Below are 27,689 nucleotides of genomic sequence, written 5' to 3'. Positions count from 1 at the left end.
CCCTGAAATGCTGGGTTCAAACGGAGTAACCCACTTTTCGACACACATTTCAGAAAATACAGGTAACGAAGTCAATAAAGTAAAATTGAATGGGAAGTTGAATGTTCAGAGTACATAGAGGTTTTTTTTGCTTAGGCTGACCATGTTCAGGTACATGCCGCAATTCAATAAGGTCCCGAACATAAATCGAACCGAGCCACGCACCACGCCTCACGGAAACTCAATCTGCAAGAAATGCATCACCTCTGAAACCAAGTCCTCCTCAATACATCCAATGAGTCGCTTGATCACGTCAGTGGGTATCATCGATCGTTCTTGTAGTTATGTGCGAAGAGAGAGCTTGGATAAACGAGGATGAGAGGGAACAGCCTGCTGTGGCTGCACTTGCACCATGCTTGACTTCGGGAGGGTTTTCTGTAGGAATTCAAAGAGACGACAGAGACTCTCTGCGCAATGGTTTTCGCCGATGCGAAGGCAGAATTCGATGGCAGCACAATTTTTCTCAAGCAGACTATCTCTGTCTTGGACCAAGCGATGAACAGCGGCGTGGCGAATGCCGGCGATCGAATGGCGCAAGTTCTGAACGGTGGTGATATTTTCACGGTGTTGCTCAGACGAGATCTTCGATCGGTTCCTAGCCAAGAATGTGAAGAACTTGTGCAGCTCCAGTGCCTCAGGGCATGTCCAACCAACAGCCAAAGACTGTGGTAGAAGCCATTTTTGAACATATTGGAAGGCGGAATGCTCGAGGTGGCGTTGCAGGGTTTGAAGGATCATATGTTGCGCTCGAAAAGGGATAGCCACCAAAGGCAGTCCTAACATGGGGAACAAAACCTCTATGAACCCTACCGATCGTGATTAGCGAAGGCATACGGACCTCTAATTTTGACTTACCCTAAGCTTCGACTCCCCGGCTTTCTTTTAGAAAGCATTTCAAGGACCTCCGACAGTCAATTGGGAGTTTTTCATTTTCGAGAGGGTCGCGAGGTGATTTACCGGTAGCTAATTGGCTGTGGAGACCAATGTTGGACAGCGGCGGAGTCTCGATTGGCGCCCGACGAAATCATGTTCCGACGACGCACTCGGCGTCGGCATCTCTTCATCGTTGGTACCTCGGCCGGCTTGTGGGTGTGGGTACACGAAGTACCCTGGTCATCCTGTGCTGGCAAGTGAAACAAAGATTTGGGCGGCATGACGCGTTGCAGTGACTGCGACTTGCGACGGAAAATATGTCGGCTAGGCTGAGGGAAATCATTTTTCTCTCACGGGGCGAGAACAAAAGTTTTGCAGAAAAATTCTGCGCATGGGCAAGCGAGTTGCCAAGGCGAGTCTTCCATGGCACGACTTTACATATTAGCTGCGTGAAAACCGTTTCACATCGTTGAGCAATGTTGAGACCGATGATTTGCGAATTGATTGGCTACGGTGCGAGCGAATATTGGCAGACTTCTGGAGCCACAAGAAATTAAGCTGCCATGGCGAGTAGCCCATGGCATGCCACTTCGGTCTACGCCTCATACAAAACTGCGCTAGAGGCCGTTTCACCATTGTCAACAACGTTGATGAGGCAAATGATTTGTCACGCATCGCATCATGCCAACCACGGCTCCAGGTGGATCCAGCCACTCCATCCGCTCTCTCCACCCCGAACTCTTGAAATTTCTTATTTCAACGTTGATCAACCGCCTCAACACCCACGAAATTAGGGTCGCCCGGTGCAAATTTGAAGTCCAAATCTCTGGACTCGGCAAAATGTACGCAAGTGGTCGCTGCCGAAACCCCTACTCAGAATAGCATAAAAGACGCTCTTTTCCCGTCGAAATGAAAAGCAGGACTTTCCTCCTCACACTCCGGGCCTCGCAGCCTTGGGGTGTCTTTTGCAGGTAAGATCTGCGTTACCAAAGAGTCTTCGCGCGAAAGGCCCCGCGTAATCATGTTTGCCTCGCAGGGGGACGCTGCGTTACCAATTGAGACCCGCAGGAGAGTGTTGCGTCAACAAGTTCTCCCTCGCAGCAATGAGCCCTGCGTTGTAACAATGTGCTCCGCAGGGACATCTGCGAGATCAAGAGCCTCCGCAGGGACATCTGCGATATCACGAGCCTCCGCAGGGACATCTGCGATATCACGAGCCTCCGCAGGGACATCTGCGAGATCAAGAGTCTCCGCAGGGACATCTGCGAGATCAAGAGTCTCCGCAGGGACATCTGCGACATCAAGAGCCTCCGCAGGGACATCTGCGACATCAAGAGTCTCCGCAGGGACATCTGCGAGATCAAGAGTCTCCGCAGGGACATCTGCGACATCAAGAGTCTCCGCAGGGACATCTGCGACATCAAGAGTCTCCGCAGGGACATCTGCGACATCAAGAGCCTCCGCAGGGACATCTGCGAGATCAAGAGTCTCCGCAGGGACATCTGCGAGATCAAGAGTCTCCGCAGGGGGACGCTGCGAAACCAAGGGAGACCCGCAGGGACGCCTGCGTTACCAAGAACCTCCGCAGGAGACCGCTGCGACACCAAGTTCTCCCTCACAGCCCTGAGCCCTGTGATTGTATAATCTTGAGCTTCCAGGCAGCCTTGAGCCCTGCGTTATCAAATTTGCGCTCATTAGGCGACCCGTGGCGCCGCGGTCCTCGTCCTGATCCTCTGGCCATTGCAGGCACCTCTTCGTGGTGTCAGAGACTAGTATTCGGGGTCGTCAGATCCCGAAGAAGCCAAGACCTGCTCCAAAGAATCAATAGAATCAAGAATCATCCCGCATACTTTGTGTCATGCCCTTCAGCCTGTTTGTAGAGTTCAATAGCCAGGTTCCTGGTTCGCGTGTAGTTTTAATGTAGCCTTGAATCACGCCCTGGCTTTCGACAATGGGCATTTCTTCAACGTAGTGCGAAGTAGAGCACTGAGTCTCGGACCAGTGGGGATCTCAGTGTATGATAGCTTGGTGGCCGATCCGAGCGACGCGTGCAATCCAAAGTAGCCTCCATTTGTGTGAATGCGTATCTTTGCTGGCTATCAGTGGTGGCAAAAGTTGTCGCGACGTGATGAGACGCGGGTTATCGACAGTGAGTAGGTAGTGTTGGCGTGCTGATGAAGGCGTGCTGATGGTGAAGACGTGTTGGTGGTGAGGACACGTTGATGGTGAGGGCTGGAGATGAGGGCCGGAGGTGAGTGACAGTTGAGAGTTGGTGACATCGATGGGAACCAGTGGGTCAACAAATTGATTTGCGGCGCGGCGTAACTGCCGAGCGGTGAAGTGGCTGCCAACGGTGACTACCCATCGCCGTTACAGTTGGATCTTCGTTAGCTCACCAATGATGTAAAAGATGATGGACGGTGAAACATGATGCAGTTCGTCAACTGGAATCTGTCATCACACCAGATCGTAATTTAACTATCTGTGGATAGTCTTTTTTGAAAAAACTCGACCTTGGGCTTGGAGGCGCGTGACGGTGCAACCAACTTTTGTTCCCAATTCAAAAGTAGGTTAAAGGGGGGTACATTATGTACATCTATTGACGATAGATTTAATGATTGTTTCACTCGGGTCGCTCTTCTACGTGGCTTGAGCTTCGTCGCGTACTCTTTGGTGATACATAGCTCTTGGATAATGTCGATCAATGATCATCGTGTGCGTAATATATATCCTAGATGCGCACGTACATCGTAGCAGTAGAATTGGAAAACCATCAGAATGTCCGCGATTCAAGCCCTTTCTTCTGGCCCTCTTTTCAAATATCATATTACATTGGCATGGCCAAATGAGAGACTCTTGTGGAGCTCAAAGGGGTAATGTAGCTGAGGACTGGTCGAGACTAACGGTGGCTATGGTATTCTAAAAAGACGGTGGATATAGTGAGGCAGATTTCGCGCGTTCAGCGAATCTGCTCCCGTGGTCTAGTCGAATATGCCACGTTTGCTTCCTTACCGTGCCGGGTTCGATTCCCGCAGGGCGCATCTGGATGACCATTCATCAGAAAGACGGTTCTCGCTCATGCATCGTGTTCACAACCCGCTTGTTTCCGATTCGTCTCGCGTGTCTTTTCTCTTGGGCCTATTATTTTCTGTCGTCACTTGACACTGACCTAGGGCAGCACCCGGCGGTATACTTCAGGCGACAAGGCCGTGCACTGACGCGTCGCAGCGTCTCGCGTCGGGCACAAGTGACAGGCCCACAATGGCAGAACATCACAGCTACGTCCGAGGTCAATAAGTACGACTTTTCTACCAGTTATCACAAACGCACCTGGCATCCTTCGAGTAATAATTGAGCAGTTGCAACCGCTGCGGCAGTCGAACGACCGTAATTTACAACGCTTCTCCGCTGGTGAATTCGTGCCGTTCGGGGATGACATCATGGGGAGAGCATTCGATTGGCTTGCGGCCACGTTTGGAAGGGAAAGTTATCTTCATACCAGCGGGTTGGCAAAAAAAGGTCAGTTGTCACAAACCTCCAGCCGTGAGAACGTAGTTCTAGATATAGGCCACGGGGGATGCTTTGAATCGCCGTCTGCATTGGCCACAGGCAAACAGATTGCCGTTGGAGATATTAGATCTAGCACCAATAGTCAGCAACTGGCGCAAGATGGGTGTTCGCTACTGACCGTGCTCGCGGCCTATATGAGAATCTCAATACCAGGCGCAATACGCTATCTCGACCGGACTTGTAGGAACAGCCGAAGCAGTACTGCATTTCACTGCTTCTCCATATCAGCGAGACTTCTGGTGGCTAAGGGTGGTACAGACTTGCCATTAATGTAGTTTGGGATCAGCGAAAGCCAACCAGAGATGTAGCGGGCTCAGCTCGATTACGTCTGGAGGGCCCAGTGTCGTTTCGTATCGCTGCAAATGCATGTTGGCACTATCTGCGAATGCATAGCTGATTCGTCTCTGCTTTTCGTGTGAGAGGTCAATCTTCAAACGTGTTAGTACAAAGTTCCACTGAAAGAGAGGTTCATGGTATTTGGTCTGGGGCGAAGTAGTAGCTCACCTGAAAGCGACCGTTCTCATGGGGAGAGATCTGGGATAAATCTAGTGCTGTGACCTGGCTTGTCGCTTGCTGAGCTGCAATCAGGGCTTGGCAGAGCTGGCCTCAGGCTCGATTCATTGCTGGCTGATTTCACACCCGGAGAAAAGAAATCATGGTCTTTCTTGGTGGCCGTCGATGCTAGACTTCTCTTTGATGTCGTCGGATGCTGCAATGGCTCACTCAGTCTAGTATGGGACCGGGTCATGGCTGTTCACGAGGCTTTGGGTCGGAGGTCGGCAAGAGATTCATAGCTGTCGGAATATCACAAGTTCCTCAAAACCTGACAGTTAGCCTCCGATCGGAAAGGGTAATGCCGAAGAGACGAAAACACCTTTTTGGAGACTTACCGTATGGCTTAGCAGATGGCATCAAGCCTTTCTGGATTGGGCTCGCTAAATGCGCCAGTTGAATTGGTAATCTCAACCACGTGTTCAGAAACAATAACGGCGCGAGCGTAGTAATATCCCATGGCTTGGCCCATCAGGTTGTTAAAGCTGGTTTGGTTTCGAAGACGGGGGGGGAGGGGGGCATATCTCTGTCAGGTCGAGGGTAATATTGACACGTGCCCTATGAAGAAAAAGAACTATCAGCGAGGTTTCCTGAAAAACAAAGAGCCACCAACGGAAGGCGATGGTAGGGAAAAGAAAATGCAGTACCAGACGTTGGGAATGCGTAGGGGCAAAGCACTAGCATGACTTAGAAGACATTGAGCGACTCGCAATCGAAAGTTTGCCATCCTATATAGAGGGTCGTCAGCACATGACGTCTGCCTTGAAAATTGCGGAATGTTTTGAAACTCACGTTCTCAGATATTGTTGTCCGCTGCAGGAGACTGTATAAAGGATGACAGCTATTTATCATCAATCGTCAGTGGGCATTTCATGAAGACAACTTGTAATTCACTGTGCTCGCAGCTTGGGCTATTCGGGATCCAGAAAGGTTCGCTCAATGGGTTATTCGAGGAGTAGCGGAAACGGGGTTGATATCGAGCATCTTCCGATTAGCATGATTCTAAATGACTGGGAAACGACACTCACTTGCTGTCTGAAGACTTCGTTGTTGAAAAAGGCTAGGCCATCGCGATAAAAAAGGTCAGTTTATTTCATTGCATGATTTGGAGGTCAATCCATACCAAAGAGTAGCCGCGGAGACGAATCACGATTGACATTCTTTGATTCAAAATCACAAAGGAATGCTTGCGAACAACTCTTCAGCGGGCGAGGGATCGGGTATTTATAATTATCCAGCCATGCATTCAGTCTGCGTGAATGAGATCATCATCATCAATTGTGAGTGTTCAAACACAAACTACTCTTAAATTGCAGCCGGTTCAACATTCGGAGATATCGCATCTTTCCTGGCGACTCGATATATGCAATTCCTTTTATCACTGTTGGCACCGTTTCAACAGTGGTGAGCATGCCGCAGAAAACATCGATGATCCGTTTCAACATTCACCACCATGGGCTCGTACGTTATTGCGACAGGTGAGGCGGCAACAGATCATGTCATATCATTTCACCCACCAATGATGACAACGACACCCTACCCAATGAACACCTCATCAAAGAGAGGCAAACACCATGCCATATTGCGGCCCTGGATCTCTACCAGCCAAACGGCATGTTCCTCAGTATCTAACTCGTATATCGGAGATAAGAAAGCACACCTACACAACACCAAGCAGATGCAAGCTATAGTACGGCGCGGGACTGATTCACACAGCCCCATCACAACAGAGTCCCTTGTATAGTGGGTCGGATATTAGGTCGATTACGTTTTCGTAGATCAAACCTCTGCGACCAGCCGCATCTTTGCAAAGGCATTACCCACATCAATCACCTGGGAGCAAAGTGGATGCGGGAGGGTGGGTACCACTATTCGGAAATATCAGCCAATTAGTGCTATCAATGGCTCACATGCGCGCAAGTCATATTTGAAATGATTGGTGGATATTTGGCCATGGCTCCCAGGAGCCTGTGGCTCGTAAATATTGATGCGATCATTGGATACTAATAATAGATCGGAGGAAGAATGAGCCAATCGGTGCTATGAATGATTCACGTCTGCCACAAAGCCCCCGTAGAAATGATTGGCCCAAATTTGGCTGTGAGCTCCTGGTGTTGTGATATGAGGCTGGTGCAGATCAGGAACCAAGCCGAACCATCGGAATTAATCCCGAGATATCTATACGAAGAACCAAGTTGATTGGAAATCCACTTGCTCTTCTCGTTGTATATATATAGCCTAATGTTTCCCTCTGAAACAATAAGACAATTGATACCTCTGAACTACAACACCTGGGAGCCTGAGCCTACCATAAAAACTCCCATAATTGGATAAGGCTGATACAAATATGTCCACAATGTACCCACGTCTTCTCTCCTTTGAACCCGAGATAGAGACGACATTAAGAATTGGCCGTTGAAATTCAGGTGTAGTCTTTGCGGATTTGTTCAAAATACAAGAACTTGAGTAAACCTGGTCACAGTATATCGTAAAATTCATGGAAGATTCAATCGGAGTATAAGATGCACAGCCCGACTGGGTTTCTTTCGAGAAACCTATTGGAACTCGTGATTCAAAAAATGTACTGTATCAATTACGAATGAAATTGAAATGAGATAGTATCGGGAGTTTCTGCTGACAGTGCCTCATGGTCTTCAAATAGAGCATTTTTTACGGCGCAATGAATAGTCTCTTGTCATCCACGTTCAGATCACTGGTGCATTTTGGCCCGTTCTAGCTCTCTCATTGTCTTATTGTACTCATTGTACAGGGTCCATGAATAATTGCGCAGACGTTCGAGTTCAGAAATGAGATTCTGTTGCTGACTCTCAAGTAGCGATACCTGCTCCTCGATTTGCTAAAATATATGATAGAAACGTGATCCTGCTTGGTTCCATCTTGGGTATTCAAGGGAAGCTATTCAGAATTAGTAGAAATATTTTGATTGTACATATCAGACTCACGATAGCGCCTGGAGCGGAAATCATAGGCGAGGGCCGTGGATGACACGTATCTGTCGGGGGTCATTTCGCAGGTTTCCTCTGCGAGTTGACGCCAGCCGGGGTTCCAATGGGTTACGATGGTTACAGATTCGACTGCACGTTGGATACTTAGACCCTGACTGAGGAATCACAGGATACCTTGTTTCTGCATACTTCTCATCCTACTCCCAGGATTCAAGTCACGCTTCCTCGAGCCCGTTACTATGGCAAGAGAATCGCAAGGAGTTTTTTTCAAGAAAAATGACGGAAAATAGCAAGGGAAATTTATCTTTCTGTTTGTGTGCTATCATATTATTGTCTCCCATCAATACTGAGCTATGAGCGGTCCTCCTATGGAAGTTAGACGCGAAATCCACACTATTGTATACGCCGAGACTAGAAACGTAGATGCAGACTGCAACTGTCCAGCCTAGAGCCATGCAATACATTCACAAGTGTTAATGTAGCCAGTAAAATGCATCAAATATGATTATGAATTAAGGGGTGAGGATTTCGCCGCTCAACTCGCACGTTTCAAAGTGCTAAGCCGAACCCCTGCCTCCTCCTGAGCACACACAATGCGGAGTCTCTTCGTACATCCGTTGACTAACTGCACTCACTTTTTAATTTATCGCTCTATTCAGGCTGCTTGTCACATACGGTCCTCTATGTTTAAGCGAATGCTTTCGTGCAGCACCTTCGGTGCTAGCTAGGAATGGACCTGTCATTATGTGAGATAGGTTGCGCGCTCAGAATCGCCGAGAATCGCCAAAAACCTCACAATATATTGAACGGAAAGAAGGAACAACCTCATTTTTATGGCTGTTCCACTCCATTATTCCCTTGAATATTCTGATTTGTTGATTCAGAGCGAGAAGGGATGTATTTGTGAGTCTTAAATAGCCTTCATTATCTGACACAGTCTCTTCCCAGTACACTCAACGGCAGCTCATTCATTTTGAATTCTGCAGAAGCTGGGAAATTTGACACCGAAAACACTTAGTCGAGGATCTCTGAAGTATTATGCTTCTTGTTCCTGATGCTTCCGCCTCCACTGCAAGATGTCGCTAATAGGGACATGACGATGTCGTGGCTAATGGCTTTCATTTAAAAGAAGTCCGCTCTCCCCTCATATACCGTCCTCCAAGGTCCATTGTAAATGGAGATCCCGCTAAGGATGGATGTGTCATCGATTTATGCAATCGCTGCGGGAGGCTGCTTTTTAGCTCTCTTCCTCATCCAGACCCGAACCACTATGATTGGCTGGATCGAGTCCTGCTCTGTTCTGATCTCTCGGCACCTCACACTTCCTGCTCTCGTCCACAGGCATCGTATTTGGGGCCCCTGGTCCCGGTTGAATGTTCTCATCTATTTTGCCTACACTTTGGTCAATATCATTGTGGTATTCTTCCATACACACTCCGTCGCCCAGGCTGGCCGTCGAGCCGGAGAGCTGGCTCTCATCAACCTTATTTTTCCCCTCTCGGCCACTCACCTTGGGTACTTAGCTGACCTTCTGGGTATCACCTGGCACACTTGCTGTAAGATTCACCAGGCAACAGGTTGGATGTCTGTTGCTCTGCTTTCTTTTCATGTGGTTGCGGAATGCCAGAGCCGGGGATTCAGTTTTCCTCTTGGGGCAATACATAACATATTTACCCTGATTGTAAGTTTCCTTCTCGCTGTCGTGAATCTTGGACTAACCATGATAGGGATCAGTTTCCTTGGCCACCCTCGCCCTCATCTCCCTCCCCTGGCTTCGTAGACGGTGCTATGAAGTCTTCCTCCGAAGCCACCAAGCCCTGACTGCTCTATTTGTGTATGGCACGTGGCGACATCTCCCAGATCAGAGTCGCTTGCCAAGACTGTACCTTTACGCGCCGCTGGTAATTCTGGCCCTGACTACATTCCTGGAGGTTGTCAACTTATGTTACACGAACGGGCTATTTTCGGGCAACGGTGCTCCGCGGGCCTTTGTATCCTTCACCCCAGAAGGATCTCTGACATATCCTAAGCTAAGAAAAGCGGCCCACATTCGTCTGGTTCTGCCCAGATCTATCAAGATCGATGCGGGCCAGTATATCAACCTGTGGATGCCGTCCGTCGGATCTTGGTCGTGGCTTCAAACGCACCCTTTCATAGTTACATCGTGGTCGCGCGGAAGACATGATACGATTGAGCTATTTGTGCAGCCACGCGGTGGCATGACATCAGACTTACTGAGTCTTGCCGCTGGCGCTCCTGGCTGCCCTGTACCATTTCTGGCCATGTTCACAGGTCCACACGGTACTAGTGAGATTGTTGACGGGTTTGAAACCGTGCTACTGATTGCAAGTGGTTTCGGGATTGCGGTAACAATCCCCTATCTGAAAAAGATGATACATGGATATAATACCTGCACACTTCATGTCCGTCGTCTGCATTTGGTATGGCAGATAGAATCAATTGGTGAGAAGACCCTTCCGCTTTCAGTCAGACAGCACCAGCACTAACAAATTAGAAATGGTTAGCGCAGCCGAGGACCTACTGAACCCCCTCCTGGAGGACGATATCATAGATAAAGGCTATGTAAGTCACAGGCTTCAAAATGGAAACTTCGTTGATATTGATGGTAAAACGTCTACAGATTCTCAGCATTTCAATCTACGTCGAAAAAGGGCTTGCTCATGATAAGACGCCAATAGGAAAACATGAAAGAGCCTGCTTTTTCCAGGGAGTACCCGATTATGACAGCATAGTCTCGCTCGAGGCATCGGGAGACCAGATCGAGAGATTACCGAACATCCGCGATGAACAAGGCCGAACCTTAATTATGGGTAAGTGACTCTACCACAGCCTGGCTCTATTCTATCGTATACTAATTTCTTTCTAGTATCAGCAGCAGGAAGTCTCAGAGACCAGATCCGAAAGACAGTCAAGGGCTTTTTGCATCGTGGCGTGAGACTTTCGGAGCTGGAATATCAGCCGGAGTAATTAAATGATAGGGAGATCGCGTGCAGCAAATGCAATGAGTCGACGCGAGCATATAATGCCAGTTGGAGTCTCTTTCTATGCACTTGCAAAGTAGTAAGAATGTGATATTGGGTGATCGAAATACAATCTACAATGGAAACATTGCCTATCTGATGGCTAGATCTCCCTGATCAGCCAATCTATGTGAACTACTTTGTCAATCATAAACTGACTACGGCCAGGCATTACACGGAAAAACAGCGGCTAGACCTTGATCTACAATGCAATCAATTTAGAATTTTTCTATCAAAACCAAAACGGGTATTATTTAACAGCAGACGGAACAAAAGCTTGAACCATGGGAACGGGAAGATCAGTCAGCTACCGTACCGTGCATGAATTTTTTTATCGGTCGAATTATTGCTGCTGTGGCCAACAAAGCAGAGGGTGGTTGTATGGAAACTTTATTTCTGCTTTAATCTTTCTTCATGGGCCTTGGCGTGTACGAGTAGAATGTGCGAGCAGAGATCAACGCGAACCACGCAATTCCGATGAGATTCCCTGGGCAGCATGAGATTTCCGTCAACAGTCGTTGCTAGATACCATTAGGACCGTTTAAAAGAATATTTTGGAAAAGAACCGAGGGAAACAAACCTCTTTCAGTTCCTCAAAAGAGCCTGCCGAGGTTGTGGCGCAGAGAAATTCGATCGCAGCCGGGCAGGTTCTCCAGCGGTCGAGATTATCGATGCCTACAGCCCCATCTTCTTTGATATATTTTTGCATCAATTCCATCATAATTTTCGAGACTGGTACCAGGTCACTGGCATCGACTCTGCCTCTTTGCCGGAACACACAGCAATCGATCCGTGCTACCGTGCCTGATTAGGTGAGATTGAGTGGGAAGGTAGAAGTGGAATAAACTTACCGATTTTGACCTGCCCATTGAGATTCACAATGACGCTAGAACAGTCCAGAGATGTGTGATGGAAGTTGTTCGCCACGAGATATAACAGCCCGTCAACGAGCTGTACATAATCAGCCATTTGGCCGCCTGGCAGGTAGGTGAGAGGAAATGAGGAACAAACCTGAGACATTATGGCTGCCAGCTCCTGCTCGTCTGGGAAGGCCTTACAAGCGACGATATGATCCAGAACGAGAGGGTCGAAATCCCCCCAGTGTGTACAGAAGTTCCGGAGTGCGGAAACACTCCCGAATGGAGGCCAGGTTCCTATGGCGCATGGAGCGGAGGAATCGCAGAATCTTGTCAGCGTCCTCGATTGGATACTGGCGCACCGCCCAGATGCCGCGGTCTCCAGATGATCTAACACATACCGCGACTGGGCCAGCTAAGTCACAATCGTAGTATTTTCTGAAAGTACCCCAAGGAGATTCGTCTCGGACTGTCAGGCCCGAACCGATAATGCTCTGCCACTGCATAGTCTCCTGGCGAGGCGAGCTTTGTGGCATCAATCGAGTTTTCTTGCCGGTGTGCTCCGAAGTTGAGGAAGTGATGGACCTCTTTCCAGGTGCGGGTCCTAGATGGAGAGGTTGTGGACCGGGCTCGAGGTCAGTCACCGGTGATACTTCTGCTCGGGTTTGCGGCTGGGGGAGCAATGCAACTTGAGCGGCCTGGATTCTTGTCACTCTTTTTTCGCCGAGTTTTCGCATTATGGAAGGAATTTGGCCAAAGAGTTGAAAGCAGAAAGAGGAGCGTGAAACGCAAAGAGAGAATTGGTCAGTTTAAATGGGTATTTCGTACGGGTGGAACACAAGGGTGTTGAATCACATCTTCACCGGCAAAGAAACGCAGTGCCAACGTTGATCCACCTCAACAATGGAAGCCATGAATATATTGAAATCCACAATCAGCTCAACCAAGTCAATTTGAACCACATCTTCATATTTATCCCCATGACTCGACACGTCTTTACCGAGCAAGAGGTGCGGCTGGCAGCAGAACGACGAATTAAATACATTGGTGCAGCTAAAGTCAGCATCCGCCAGATTCAATTCGAACCTCCCTTACCACGGGACTTGGACCCTAAAAATCTGGACCGGCTACGAAACATTTTCCGTAAGAATCGCTGTCGCCGCCTAGATGTCCAAAACCATGTTCCCGCGACCGTGTCTCGACATAACCTCGCGGAGGCATTGGAGAAGGCGAATGTTCCACAGGAATCCTTGCTGACAACTGAAGGTCAACATATTCCTCGGCTGGAATTTATGGCGGGGCAACTTCGGGGTCTCCATGGCCGTCATCGTGTACAAGCTGGTGTTGAGGTACTTCCCCCGGCGGATCGCTGGTGGACGGTTGATCTCTACATAGACGGTACGTGACGTACCCGGGCGTTCCCACAGATCGATACTGACCGTTCAATAAGACATCGGCCAAGAATTGAGAGCCGCATTGGTGGATGAATATTCCAATCAAAAGAAGCCGACCGACGGGGAAGTCTATCGCAAGATCAGACAGTATGAAGGCGAGGGTAACGAAGCTTTCCGAGAGCGATGGTTCGTGAGACTGTCGCCCAGCAATCAAGAGCGCTTGGATCAACTTGACAATAAAAAGAACCGTCGTCTCCGGCATGCATTTGACCGATTGTTGGCGATTCCCGGGCTTTGGCCGGGCGGGATGAGAATCAGCCTACTTCATCGATTGATCGCTTCGGGCTGCATTGAGGTGAGTTTCAGCTCAAGTTGCTGTTTTGTTCTAGCTAATGACGACTCTCCATCTCTCAGGAGATAGGAACCTATTTTGGACACATCTTGGCTTTCTGGTCTTCTCTGGTCGGATCGGATCGGCGTCTGATGAAGAAAATCGATCAGGATACGGTTCACACCCTGCAGTTACTGGCACCAGGTAAATCACGCACTGATGAAAGGAAGGCATGCGGGCTGGTTCTCAGTGGACATGTGTTTGCCGAATTCAGTGCTAATGAGCGAAATGCTATATGGGCTAAAATGAAAGATTTTAATGGTCTCATCCCGTCCTTGTACACTTTCTTTGAGGATTTCAAGTATCTAGAGAGTTGCGCTCACTGTCTGAAGCGGCTCTTGGGTCCATCACCCCGATCTGTGAGGGAAGCCATGAGCTCGATCTTTGATCTAGACTCGGAGTCTGAGGATGATCACCGAGAGAAAAGGGAGTGTATCATTCAGACGTCGGAGTCTACCTTTCGACGCCTTCATGTGACCGAGACAGAATGCCTCGAGACAGGATACCAACAATTATGGCTGTATGCTATGCGACATTATCCTTTGATGCCCCCGGACCCCAAGAACTCTGATGATCTGTTGGCCAACCCCACTCGCGCCAAGCCGGACCCGCGCGCGATCTACGACATGGCCCATCTTGCTCATCAGCTCGGGTTTAGGTCCCCAGAAATTGATGGGCTGCTGAATAGTTCTCCGGATCACCAAATTGCACGATCTGCCCTTCTCAAGGCCCGAAAGCCAGGCCAGTTTAGATACGATGACCGGCACTTTGATATTCTGGTGCGCCGGATTGTAGATTGTTTTATTGAAGCTGTGCCCGATCAGCCCGGTCCCCCGCGAGATCTTTTGGCAGACAGCACCGTCAAGGCGCACGCTCGCTCTGGGGCTCCGCAGACCCGCACCCATGTGCAAGATGCCCCTTTGTTGTTCTTAGATCGATTGCATGCTGATGTCGATGTCGCCGACACAATCACTAGCTTTTTTGTTCGGCGTTGTGTCTTTTTCGCTTTTTTGGGGAAGTCGCCAAGGGTTGATCCCATCAATAACAGAAGATGCGGCGATTTGAATGCAGACCAAGGGATAGAAGAGGAGGTGGAATCGCCGTTGTTTGTTGAAAAGGACCGTGTTCCGGGCTTGAATACGTCTGCACGGTACAAGGGCGCGTCAAGCAGGTCATCTCTTCTCGGAAGGAGCAACACTTCAACACGCCAGCTACTCTCTCGTGAGATCGGCAATTCAGAAACTACACCTGAGCCTATGGAATTAGATCTTCTGGAGCCAGCTCAAGATCAGGAAATCTTTGATCAGAGAAGTCCATCGGATGGAGATCACTCTACTCCCAGAGGGTCACTGAGCGAATCAGTGCTGGAAATAATCCCTTCTCGCTACTCGCCTGGGACTAATCCAGAGCTTGGAGATGCTAGAAGTGAATGCACCCAGATCTCGTTGGAAACCGTCTCACTCGAATGGAGTCAGGGCGAGCGAGCAACAGGAGAGGAACCCAGTCCAGACACTGGATCTGCGCTCGGAATTGCTGATCCTGCAGCACAGCGACGACGTTCCTCAGAAACGGTAATATTGTCAGAAGAGATCCGGGCCTCTAGGTCTGAAGAATTAGAAACTTTTCTCGATGGCCTGAGGAGGGCCCAAGTGGAGCAAGAGGAGTTGGAAAAAAGGATGGAGAGCGACCGGCTCAATGAAGAGCTCAATATGCTCTATCATAATCAAGCTTCACCCAGAGACTTGCTTCAATCAGGTCACACTCAGAATTTGTTACTGCCAATCTCTGCTGATCAGCAAGCGGAAGCAACAAACAGAGAGGCCGAGCACATCCGAACAAGAAATGCCGACCCCAATTGCCAAGCATCTACACAACGGCTTATAGATATCAAGTTCTGGTCACTCGAACGAGGTCAGTGGAATCAATCAGACTGTCTCCTCGTAGACCCATCCAACCCCTCACCTATAGAGCGGCTCGCACGAAAGTACTCATGCAAAGGATATACACTCTACGATGTGAACCTCAAGAGCCTTCGTCCAGCCCATTGTTACCGCGCAGCAACAGCGGATGATACCAATGCGATCTTCTTGATTTCCGCCCACGAAGAGAAATCCATTGCGGCTACAGAAGGAATAGGGAAGGAGGAGAAACTGATTTCAATGGCCGCTCGCGTTGTGGGACGTGCAGGAGAGCGATGAACCTATTTGCCCGGCGGTGCGCGGTACAACCAGGATCTTCATGTGAGTCATTGGTTCCTAAGAATTTCTTCTTGGGGAGCTGATGAGAATAAGAATCTTCTTTTGAGAGGCCTCCGTTTCTAGGACAAGTCTCCCAGAAGGCCCTTGTTCTTGTGAAGCGCTGCCAGTTAAGAGAACCTCGAATGAGCATACAAATCTACTTGTATCTCGCAATGCAGCCACGTTTGTCGAGAGGGTGAACTGTTAAAATTTGAGCAATTTTGGCCTATCATATGTACTCTCGGTCCCTATCTGGCAATGCCTGTCATCGAAAGCGAGCCGATTCTCTCGAGGTAATTCCTTGTGAAGCGAGTACGGTGCCATGCCCAGGGAGGCACGGAAGCGGTATTCCAAGGGTTATATCTCCCCGAAAGATCATGAGGGATGATCTTCCAGTCCTTTTCGTGAGGTGCATCCTCCAACAATGGCTAGACAGGGTTGGCAAATTGCTCCAGGACATTGTATCGATGCTACCTGCTGGCAATGCTTAGTGTTGTGTGGGAGGTTAATAGTCGCGGAGTCGCCAAGGGGTTCGGATGGGAATCGTATTTCGCAAGGCCATAAATAGTGCGGGCTACACATCTCAAGCATCGTTATTACGGGCTTCGGTGGTGTTTCTTTAGGTCCTGAGGCGGCTGGTTCGGTGCATCGTGTTTCTTGGTACCGGTCTAGCAAGCGGCCCGGGATAATCACCCAAAATCAACCGGCAAAAGGGATGAGCGGAAAAAGATCGCAGCTTCATTAATTGCTTGTTTCAGAAGAGGTTCCATGGAAGGTTCAACGGACACTCAAAATAGCTGCATCTAGCTGTCAATCCTTGCTTACTTGTCCTCACTTGCGTTCGGCTTGACCATGCTAATCGCTGGGAAATTTGTCTTCGTAAATCAGAGTTACTTGCAGGGCTCAGGAATACGAGTTTCCTTTCTTTTTTAAAAATTGACCCTTTATGAGTAGCTCATGAGACGATAAATTGATTCCAATGTAGGTAGAAAAAGTGAAACACTTAACAATATCATTAAAAGTAGCCCGGTCGACAAGTCCGCATACCGAATCAGTTTATGCGACGTTGGTCGTCAGAGATTCATCATCGAAACGAGCAATCACCATCGTTGAGAACAAGCTGACTGGGACTTCCTTATGTAGAAGAAGTAGCCAGTGTGTATTTTGAACGGTAGAAATTGGTGTTTATGAATGTTGACACGGCGCCTCATTGGTGTTTCGACTTGTGGTGACTGCGTCACGAACGTTGAAGCGACGTTGAGGGCGTGGAATATGACCTCAGAATAGATCTTTATCGAGATGAAAATCGTGGTGCCACCCACAACAGCATACACTCAATAGTGAATCAGTTCAACAGGCCACAAAATGAGGGTCAATTTGGTCGGAACCTTGATCACAGCTGCACGAGCGACATGGCGGCTGCAGGTCTATAAGAATTTCCCCGGGCCCAGCACAACGATCATTTCGAAAACACCCCAGTCAGCCCAGTCTAAGATATAAGCAGTTTCTCTTCCGCCATACCCGTTTTTGTGCTGATGCGATTCCACATATCAACCTCGGCCTATATGTTTTGCTAGGTAGTGGCACAGGTTTGCTTCGGAATTTGACTTTCACCTTAGAGTTTCTTCCTGTTGGTACGGAACCTGATCCATCGTACTAGTGACAATACTGATGCTCGAGACATCACCTCTAGATTACCGACGCTCGATGGAGACCTACATCATGGCAGGTATGTGCATAGATGCCGGCACTTGACACCACGCTGACTTCATAGCTTCCTAGATAATTGGCCCTATTGCTAGTTTTCCAACGAATCCAATCGATGTCTGTGCCTGGTCTATTTTTGGGATATTTTTCAGCTGGGAGAATAGATAATTATGCAGATCATCCCCGTCCTCTCTGGTGACAATGTATGACCGATCGCGCCCCAAGCAGCCGCGCATCTTGGGTCAATACTACAACTATCATCGAAAGCTCTCCGATGGCCGGTTGGTAGGATCTTTTCAGTGAGGCTTCTTGGTCGGTCACCTCGGGCTTACGATTCGCTACAGTTGGCAATACTCACCGATCCTCCACTGTCGCCAGCAGAAAAAGTCCATCCAGGCGCATGACTATTTTTGTTGCTGACTGTGAGAGAAAGAATTGGATTCGGTCGGTATTTTGTCCATTGTCACACAGAACGAATCGCTAATGTTTCTTTTTTCTATAGGTCCAACATCATTTTTGCGCCCGACGCGATCAAGTCGGGCCGATGCGCTGCGTCGCGTGAAGTCAACGGATTGATATGCACCCGCCTGTCGTGTTGGGTGAGCCCAGTAGAGACAGCCATCGGCTCTTAGTGCATTTGGGTTGCCACCATCCAGATATATCTGGTTGAGGAACAGCCGCTTCGCTTGGCGTATTGGGCTTCAGTCCGGGGGGGCTTGGTGTCCTCCAACTGGCCAAGATGGAGTATCGCCGAAGGTGTGTTAACTTCCCTCTAGCCTCGGGTTTCTCACTCGATGCTAATAGCTGTCACATGGACAGCTACTCATCCATCTCACAATTACAAAACAGGTCGAATAGAAAGAGGTGACTTTGAAGACGAATGAAATATGAAGATTGAAGAGGGTGGTAGCTCTGTATCTCTACCTTGCTTTTCCTGCACCATCCGAATGAAATGACATGGCACTGTATTGTATTGCTGTCCTACATGATGTCGTAAAACACTTCATGCAGGGCCCGAAAAAACTGCGTATTGTCCGACTTCATTCATAGTATTGTCTTTACTGCTAGGTACTTTTCTTCTAGGCGGAATTCCCAGGGTATGGGCTACTGCGTTTGGGATGCTCTCTTTCACCTGTCAAGCGTACACGATAGGACAGCTGACAATATTTAGTTTCAGTTTGTAAATAGCTTGTACTATTTACGAGGTGATTATACGACCAATGTATTGCATAATGTACATTGGAGGGCTCGCTTCTTGCGAACCACTAGAATCTGTCTCCAACGGCTACCTGATCTCGAAATGAATTTGTTTGAGCAGCACTGCATCCAATTCATATCAAAGGTTTCCCTGTCGCTGTAAGCCCACACCACATTCGGCTCGATGTTTCTCACAATAATAAAGTTGGAGAGTTGGATACGGATGGACGACAGTAGAGTATTTTCTCAATGTAGAGTTGAAGCACGGAGGACTTCTGGATCCACAGCCTCACACATGCTACCAACTTTGAGTCCATCGCTCATTGTACAGGCCGAAATGTTTCCTTGCTTGTTGAAGAAAGTGATCCGCCCGGTTTTCTCCAACAAGATCCATACCGCTGGCAGGCCTTTTGCCGTAGTGCATGCTTCAACCGAGACCATGGGAAGGTTCTGACTCTCGCCCTTAGTTTTTCGGCCTAGTTCTAATAGCCTGTTAGTCTCCTTATCATTTTTCTATTAGATTGAATTGCTCACTCGAACAGTCTTCTCCATTTGGCAGACTAAATGGTGTCGAATGTCCCGTGCAGCCGTGGTTATCATTCGACCATATCATGCACTGGCTACCAACATCGACAATGCTTAGAGTGCCAGCATTAGAGTGCTTTGCATAGAAAACAGCAAGTAGTGGAAAGATTAAGAGGCGCATACTGTCAGTTGCAATCACGATGGAGAGTGGAGAGGAAATTTGAAAGAGTTGTTTTGCAAGGTACTGTTGGTAAAGGCCTTGCTCGTCAGAGATATCCGGTTGTGATGAGGAGATCGATTAAATTTATAGAGCAAATAGGAATTAAACCCCAGTAAAATATCTGCTTGCAGTACTATACTTAAATTTATTATGGAAGGTGACAAATTTGAGCTCTCTAACAGGCAAAAACTTTGTTGAGGTAGTAGGGCTGAATTTGCAACCACTTGCAGGATGAAAAAACCAAAAGAATCACCAAAATTGGGGTTGAGTGTCAAATGGGTAGTAGAAGCTAGAAGTTCGGGCGCTTTCTGAAATTGAATCGCCTTTCTGAATCACCTTTCTGAGCGCCGAAGAGACAAGCGCCGTTGAGACAAGCGGAGAATTTCCCCTTCCCCAGTGATTAACGACACAGACATGCCCAATACGAAACATTACCCCGCTGATCACTATCCAATGAAGGCAGAGGCAGTATAAGCCACAGGTTCCCAGGAGCTCACAGCCAAATTCGGACCAGTTATTTCTACTTGAGTCTGTGTGGTGCCTGTGGATCATTGACGGCGCCGATTTTTGCCCTGGCAGATATCATTGTATTCGTAGTATCCAATGATAGCATTAATCTCGACAACTCGCTAGATCCTAGGAGCCACCGCTGGGAACCAGCCAATCATTTCACGAAAGGTTTGTGCGCATGTGAGCCTTTCATGGTATTAATTGGCTCATATTACCTTGTATAGTACCCAACTTCCTTTGTCCACTATAATTCCAGGAGACTGACTGGGAGAATTGACTTACCAAAGACGAGGCTGGTGGCAGACAAGTGTTCTGCGGAAGCCTAATCGATCTAGCAACTCACACTACAAAAGAGGCTTTGTTGTGAGATGGGGATGGGGGCTGTGCGGATCTGTTCCGCACTGCACCATAGCTGGCATCTGCTTGGTGGTGGGAACCATGCGATGGGCTGAGTTGCGGGCAGCTTTTTGAGCTGGGCCGTCTATCACCCACATTCTATCCCATTCTTCCTCCATTGAATCATCAATTGATTTGATTAAATCTTTCCTGGGAAGAAGAATATTGAACGCTTCCTGAATCATTGCTAAAAGCCTTCCTTCAGTACCATTTGCACGAATTGGACTTACCGCCTGAGGTTAGGCAGCCTGATAATGCCAACCATGTTCGATCGATGATGTTGCTCAATCCATTGCGGCAACTCATTCAAGACTGTTGAGCAGTCAATTAAATTATATCCAAACAAGGAACTCAAACCAAGTTATTTTACGTTCCTGTCAGATTTGCTGATAGGCTCGCGGTCGACAATACAGACAACCCGACCTCAAATGGATGATTGCCGTGGTGAAACTCCTTGAGATAGGGTTTTTGTCACCATTTTTATTATAATCTTCTATAATTGATATATTTTTAGGTATAGATTGTGACGGTGAATCAGAGGCTGATTCCGGCCGTTCGTCACGTGATTCGATCCTGCGTTCCTTTCCTAGGAACGGTTGGCTCTCGGTGGCCCATCTGTGAGCTGCGGCCCCTCATGTCGCAGGGTCCGTAACAACGCCCCAAGACGATCACGACCCAGTTACATGCCTTTCTCGTGACAATATCCTACAAATGGAGGCAGACTCTCTCCGCGACATTATCATGGAAAAGAAAGACGTTTTCAGGAGCTTGAGTGACAAAAAATGGAAGTGGAAGCAATGATTCATGGTCTCCGGAACTAGATCATCGCTTCCGTCCCCCCGAGAAAGAGCTGTTACCTAGGGATCACACTAATTCTTTGTCGCGAAATGAGATCCCAGTTTTTGATCAATGAATCAGATAACCCATTGAGAGTCGGCAATTTCCATAAATATTATTTTGGCCATAACGCTAGTTTGACGGGTCTATGGCTGCGAAATTTCAAAGCCTATCAAGGTTCTTTCTATTACATTTGCATCAAGGTGGAGAGTTATAGCAAACTCTTAGATTAGTTCTGGGCTTGAAAGTGTAAGTTCATTTCTAGTGAGCGCAGAATTAGATGTATATTTGGGATTATAGTTGCGGATCACCTTTCTGTACTTGAGGCTTTCCTCATTTGCAACATTGGGTTTCTCAGACCTCCTTCCTCTCTTTATCCCCACCTAGTCAGAAAGCAAGTTAAGGCTTGGTATACTTCCGATCAAAATCTGGTTTCCAGATATCATAGAGCACTCCTTCATAAATAACCAGCACCGGCCCCCAACCACTGCTATTAATAATCCAAACCTATCCACAAACAGAAAAATGAGTACCTCTACTCTGGCCATTTCAGCAATATTTGCTCTAGAGAAATTGAATCTTCTTTTGGTATGGTATGAAATGTCCTTTGGGTGATCTCCTTTGACTAAAATGCCTAGATGAACAATGGATGAGACTGGGCCATTTACTTCAAAAGCGACAGGATAAACCAGAAAGTCCAACAATGGCTTCTCAGACGAAATGGGCATGCAACACACGAAATCAAAGTATCAGAAACAGCAAAGATGTTCGGTGGAGAAATCCAAATCGAGAAAACAGTCGTGACGGTGAATAGTCCTGTGTGTTCATCAGACTTGGCTTAGGGTGTCCAAAGTTACACGCACTTTCAAAGATCAAAGCGATGACTTGGGCAGATGGTACAAGGTGTTTTGTCCACCCATGCTGCCGGCGGCAAAGCTGCCGCCAAGACGAAATTCAGCTTCTAAATCAGGAAAAATGAGCGAGGTAAATGGCTTAAATGAAATGATACTTTCCGGGACAGAGAGTAATCTATCCATCTACTATCACCCTCTTTTCTCTGTAATTGATATCACTCCATGGAGGTCACCGACCGATTCTTCAACGAGGAAAGGCTTCAAATTGACGATGGAGCTCGCAGCTACCGATGTTTCATGTCACAAATTGACTGCCTCTTCTGCTCCGACACATTCAAATCGAAGCAAGCGCTGCATCATATCTTGAGATACTATGAGAAGGCCGATCCCGATCTTCGTTTTGGCTTGGACATCTTTCTACAAAGCGACTGGGCTCGCAAGTCTGCTATCGCTCATTGGAAACTTTTCACCGACTTCGATCAAGTTGTGGACAGCCAGGAATGCCTGCAAAGCGAGCACGAACACCCCGATGTTGCCTCGTGCTGCATCTATGAGTCTCCGGGTGCCTTCCACTTTCTGGTCCGGCAAGGCATTATTCGGTCATGCTACTACAACAGCTTTGGACACAGCCTCTTCCTTCTTGCCTTTGAGGAAAGCGCTATTGAAACGATTGGTTACATGATTTCTACGATGAGTCCGATCCATCTTCTTGCTCCTGCATCGGTGGCAGAAATGTGGGATGGGAGGTTAATTCTTCAACTCGCGGCGACGAACTCGGTTGTGTTTTGTATCTGTTGGGAAAAGGTCGACCAAATGCCACTGGATTTGGGAGAGATTCTCCAGGATGATGAAATCCGCAGTATTTGCCGATTTGCAAGCATGGGCCTAGCCTCTCGTTTGTATCGAAGAGGCATAGCTATATCTTGCTGATGTGGTGAAGAAAGATTCTTCTCTTTGGCTTGAGATGATTCGCTATCATTTAGAACCAACATCTCTTTTTGACTGGCTTTTGATGAACAATTGCCTACCTCCGCAAGACTTTCTTCTCTTTCATCCGGATCCCGATTCCGCTTTGGACTGGCTTTTGGCAAACAATTTCCCACTTCCATATCCTGGACATGGCCAAGAGTTCCTTCGGAAAGTTGCGGTCCACTGTGGCAGGTTAGATGCGGCCCATTGGCTGTCCTTCGATAGGGTAGCGACCTAGCCAACTAGTGATTCCTGATACAAGTTCTGACTCACCAGCCGGGAAATGGCATGCATTTATGGAACATAAGATGCGCCAGATTAAGCCGATAAGCATATAGAGCTCTGGAGAACAAGGTGTTGCATATCTGTTCTGTGAAACTTTCTCCGCAGAACTCGATGAATACTAGATATCTTTTTCTGGCCACAACATTGTTTTGAAAGAATCTACGCAGCTCAGGAATCCACCGGGTTTTCTCGACATAGTTCCAAATTCAATTAATTGAATTACATGTTCTAGTAGTCTATTACATCAGATCTACTTGCCCTTTCACTAGGTAACTTTCCCATTCTGGATACTGATTTAAGACAACCAAAGCTCACCGGTAGCCTCTAGACTCGAGCAAAATCCACTGTGTACTTAGTAGAGGCCCTCATAATAAAACTAAATGCAAGCTTTCGAGAATGATATTTCGTGATTAGTGGCTAGGTGCACGGTGTCAATCAAGTTTTCTTGCATAGTACTAATGAACGAAGCTCGATCCCATACGATTTTGGCGCAATGTCTACCGGGTTTGATATTGTATATGAAAAGGGTCTCTTCCTGATTCTCGCAGATCTGGGTACGATATAATCAGCTCGATAGGCTTCTCTCAATGCCCAAGAGGAATACCCCCACTCCTTTTTCATTGCCATATTCGTTAGCCAATGCTACGACTCCAAGATGTTCGATACCCCGAGAGAGTACTGCGTCCTAAAAGACTTAGCAAAGAGCTCAGGGCTGGGGCTCATCTGCGTTGCATGTGATCTGGGGTTTCGCGACCAGGACGTGCTATACAAGCATTTCGACGTCGAGGAGGATCGTAACGGCGTTCACAAAGGGTTGTCCAAGAGAGAGGGAGATTTCCCCCTATTTTTGGATAGCTATCGGATAGCCATGGGCTGGGAAACCATCTCGAAAGATGATTTCCCAATCAAATTTCATGAGACGGAACGACGACCTGGACGTCGGCCATTCTACACTTTTTTTGAAATCGATTTTATCCTGGAAAAAAAAAGGCCAGCTCAAATTCAACACTTTGGAGAAGAGTCTTGCAATTGTGTGGAAAATTGTCAGGAATGCCAAAAAGGATTATGTTTGTCCTCTCTGTTTGGTTCTCTGCAGCACTACAAAGGCGTTTTATTACCATTGCGACCAACGGAAGGATGATGTCCACACGGGCCTCGCGTACAAGGGTCCAAATTGCGAATTATTTCTTCCTCGTTATTCTACTGCCCTCCAGGCAACAGTACCGGAGAAAGAATTGCCTTTGGGTAGGGGTCGAAAGGGCGCGTACTCCTTCCATGAGTGTTTCCGACTGGAGTTCGTCTTGGAATGGAAACAAGGTGAGCATAGCTCAAGGGGAGAGTCAGTGATTGGTCCTAACCATGTGGGCAGTGGATTTGATCCAAGACTTTGGAGTATGACCTGTTACTAGCTTCGGGCGATAAGTTACGATTTTTTGAGCCCCACAATCACAAAGCCTGGGCACGGCGATCGTCGTTGACTAGCGATGCAGGGGCTGGTGTTTGCCAGTCAGCCCCCGCAATGAGGTGTAATTAAAGGTTTTCGTATTGTCATCTCACTCGTCCAGATTAGAAAAATTATCTTTGTGTTCATCAGTCGCTTGATCCAGAGACTCTAGAAATCCGAGAATATCACGTTGGGAGACCGGGAATCCTTCTGCTGTCGGATCAAACTTTACCCCGATAATTCTGAAAATATAAATACTGCTCGCCTGGTTCTGAAATGTGGTTCATGGAATTATCCCCCATCATGCCATACACAACCCTATCTATCGAAGATATCGATATTCCTCTTTCCGCGCTCCTCGCCCAAAGCAATGGCATCGAGAGAGTCAGTGGTAGTGCCATCATACTTGGCTTTCGTCCAAATGATCCGTCTACGCCCCACATCTTACTCTGCCAGCGCTCTCCCAATGGTATAGATGACGATGGAGAGCCGAAAAAGAATTCCTTTCCTTGGACATGGGAGACCCCAGGTGGTGGGGCACTCCCGGAAGATGGGACGATTTTGGAAACCATCGTGCGCGAGACTGCTGAGGAAACTGAATTGGCACTCTGGGCCGCTTCGAGCCGGGTCTACCGTGTCACTTTCTTTCAGAAAGGAAATTGGATGGCGAAATATTTGGCCATAGCGAAGACTAGCGAGAAAATGAAGAGTCAACGTTTGTGGTCCGATGAACATGACGGGCCTCATGGCTCGGATCAGAAACCAATCCGGCTGAGGGACGACGAGCATCTCGACTACGTTTGGGCTACAGAAGAATAAGTTCAAAACTGCATGATTTACGACCCGAACAATACGAACAAAGCAGGAATTGTCATGATCCAAAGCAACAAAGATGTTCTTCTGGACTTTTTCTCGTGGCTGAAGGACGATGGTGCTTGCATGGAGTACCCTCTGCCCGAGCTGCCACTCCAGAGTGATCAGAGATAGCATCTGATTCGACATACCCGCTGGGTACAGTTGGTAACTGTTTGAACTGTGGTGTCAATTTAGGCCTCTGTTTATACACATGTCTCGTAGCCACATTGCATTAACCGACTGATGAGGTCGGTCTGAAGGGTATGAGGAGCAGAGATATCATGAAGAATTGAATTTGTGGGCCCAGTTTCCGGCTAGCTACATACCACCAATACTCTCGTTTATTTTCTGGTAGATTGAGCATAGTAAATAATCACGCGGAATCTGGGAAGGAAATTTCTACAAAGCTTTGAATAGGATCAAGTTCTAGTCAATCACGCACGTGGGATTCAAGAAGGATAATTTCTTGAGCCAATTTCGTAGCCCATATTCTCTCGTCGTGGCAGGGCATTGATCAGCAGCCGCGAAGACGAATTATCTATACGGAGATGTCTAGAGTATAAAGCAACCGACTCCCCATCTACAAAGCTCATTGCAACAAATATCAATTTTTGCCCAGTCCCTAAAACCATGCAACGCGCGTCGGAAATTGAAGTCTATCCACCCGCACGGTGTACATATAGCAGGTATGCCGGTTCTGTGTCGAACCCGTTCTGTGTCGACGCGTCAATTCAGCTAATAATGTAGAAGTCTTTGCTTTGATGTGACTGAATGCTGCGGTAGATTCTCTGTCTGGCCTAAATTGGGCTTTCATACCCAATGTCAACGTACGTTGGGTATCCAGCGGACCGACTTCTCACCAGCACAGGTTTTGCTTGTGATCATGAAAATGCCAAACCATGATATTTATTGTGGTGAGGGCCTGAGCTACCTCTTAGATGTCATGCATACAAGGCTGAGCAGACCCGAAGTCGGTGGTACCGATGAAGGACACTTTATTCAGCTTGCTATGGGCTTTGGAGAGAATTATCACATGGTGTCACGCGCGGATGAAAAATATGAGGCTTCGCCAGTCTTGCCCCGGGTCGAGGTGCGGCTGCTAGACATCCAGCTAGTGTTCCCTGGAATCTGGAGGGTCACGGCATTGCGGCTGTTTGCCCTGGGTTGTGTGACTAAACAGGGAAGCTTAGCTGAGCTAGCTGGAGTTTTTCAGGCTAAACCAGCAATCAACGATACTCGGGCCCCCGCTGCTGAAAATAGAAAATAAAAATGTATGGAAGAATCTCATCTCATAGAAGACAAGGTCCTTTACTATATTTCGATCTCGGCAACAAGACTAGAGGTACGTTAAGTTCGCTATATTATAAAGCTCCGGTGGCCCAGGTCCAGAATTGAAAGATTATTCCCGGGTGACTGTTTATTCGTTGCTACTCGTGACTGGAAGAAATGCACGGCCACACACAGCGCCAATCTGACAAAAGAACCAGGCCTCTGCTTTCCAGAGCGAGGAAAGTTGCATGCCTGCCGTGTCGACGACGGAAAATTCGTTGCCGGGGTAACGGCCCTCCTTGTGGAACATGTACGTCTCGCAAGATTGGAGACGCATGTGAATATCCATGTCAGGAAGTAGAGAGTTTCGTGGAAGCGGTGTCACCAGTAGCTGAAGACAATTGGGAAAGCACTGGACAGTCGCCTGCCGAAGAGCAAGAGGAACCGTGTGATGCGACTGACCGGCTTTCGCTCGGAGATAACACGAGCACCCTCTCGAACCTGAGCTCGACTCCCAGTTTAGACTTCAGCGGCACCGACGATGATTTCGATACCAGTCTAGATCGCGAAGATGTCATATTCGCGCAGCCGCTCAAGGCTTTGCCCTGCTGGGAAATGACCGAGAACTTGAAAAGGCGATATCTTGCATTGGTTTCTCCAGTTTCGTATTCCTGACCGACGATGATTTCTTCTGCTAACAG

General features: G+C 47.9%; 7 protein-coding genes across 7 annotated transcripts; 6 read left to right on the top strand and 1 right to left on the bottom strand.

Moving 5' to 3' along the window:
• Positions 1-9,174: 9,174 nt before the first annotated feature.
• On the top strand, positions 9,175-10,988 carry N7481_008534 (ferric reductase family protein; the record flags this gene model as incomplete). Its single annotated transcript, XM_057267753.1, has 5 exons — positions 9,175-9,681; positions 9,728-10,463; positions 10,516-10,583; positions 10,642-10,831; positions 10,888-10,988. 5 exons carry the CDS (start codon positions 9,175-9,177, stop codon positions 10,986-10,988), a joined length of 1,602 nt encoding a protein of 533 aa, XP_057118430.1.
• Positions 10,989-11,442: 454 nt separating this feature from the next.
• N7481_008533 (uncharacterized protein) lies at positions 11,443-12,635 on the bottom strand (the record flags this gene model as incomplete). The annotated part of the gene is made up of 5 exons (XM_057267752.1): positions 11,443-11,562; positions 11,622-11,836; positions 11,893-11,992; positions 12,053-12,173; positions 12,253-12,635. 5 exons carry the CDS (start codon positions 12,633-12,635, stop codon positions 11,443-11,445), a joined length of 939 nt encoding a protein of 312 aa, XP_057118429.1.
• A 243-nt stretch (positions 12,636-12,878) lies between these two features.
• Positions 12,879-15,881, top strand: N7481_008532 (DUF3723 domain-containing protein; the record flags this gene model as incomplete). Its single annotated transcript, XM_057267751.1, has 3 exons — positions 12,879-13,296; positions 13,349-13,647; positions 13,707-15,881. The coding sequence occupies 3 exons, from the start codon at positions 12,879-12,881 to the stop codon at positions 15,879-15,881; spliced, it is 2,892 nt and encodes a 963-aa protein (XP_057118428.1).
• Positions 15,882-17,828: 1,947 nt separating this feature from the next.
• N7481_008531 (uncharacterized protein) lies at positions 17,829-18,259 on the top strand (the record flags this gene model as incomplete). The annotated part of the gene is made up of 2 exons (XM_057267750.1): positions 17,829-17,926; positions 18,130-18,259. 2 exons carry the CDS (start codon positions 17,829-17,831, stop codon positions 18,257-18,259), a joined length of 228 nt encoding a protein of 75 aa, XP_057118427.1.
• A 4,129-nt stretch (positions 18,260-22,388) lies between these two features.
• N7481_008530 (uncharacterized protein) lies at positions 22,389-23,096 on the top strand (the record flags this gene model as incomplete). The annotated part of the gene is made up of 1 exon (XM_057267749.1): positions 22,389-23,096. One exon carries the CDS (start codon positions 22,389-22,391, stop codon positions 23,094-23,096), a length of 708 nt encoding a protein of 235 aa, XP_057118426.1.
• A 2,071-nt stretch (positions 23,097-25,167) lies between these two features.
• On the top strand, positions 25,168-25,683 carry N7481_008529 (NUDIX hydrolase; the record flags this gene model as incomplete). The annotated part of the gene is made up of 1 exon (XM_057267748.1): positions 25,168-25,683. The coding sequence occupies one exon, from the start codon at positions 25,168-25,170 to the stop codon at positions 25,681-25,683; it is 516 nt and encodes a 171-aa protein (XP_057118425.1).
• A 1,482-nt stretch (positions 25,684-27,165) lies between these two features.
• Positions 27,166-27,663, top strand: N7481_008528 (Zn(II)2Cys6 transcription factor domain-containing protein; the record flags this gene model as incomplete). Its single annotated transcript, XM_057267747.1, has 1 exon — positions 27,166-27,663. One exon carries the CDS (start codon positions 27,166-27,168, stop codon positions 27,661-27,663), a length of 498 nt encoding a protein of 165 aa, XP_057118424.1.
• Between the last annotated feature and the right edge of the window lie 26 nt (positions 27,664-27,689).

Source organism: Penicillium waksmanii (assembly GCF_028829765.1).
Source record: "Penicillium waksmanii strain IBT 27052 chromosome Unknown utg000008l:1.0-5622682.0:1.0-5626561.0, whole genome shotgun sequence".
Classification (NCBI taxonomy): domain Eukaryota; kingdom Fungi; phylum Ascomycota; class Eurotiomycetes; order Eurotiales; family Aspergillaceae; genus Penicillium; species Penicillium waksmanii.
The sequence above is the reverse complement of the archived record's forward strand: the minus strand, read 5'-3'. Positions and strand labels throughout refer to the sequence as shown.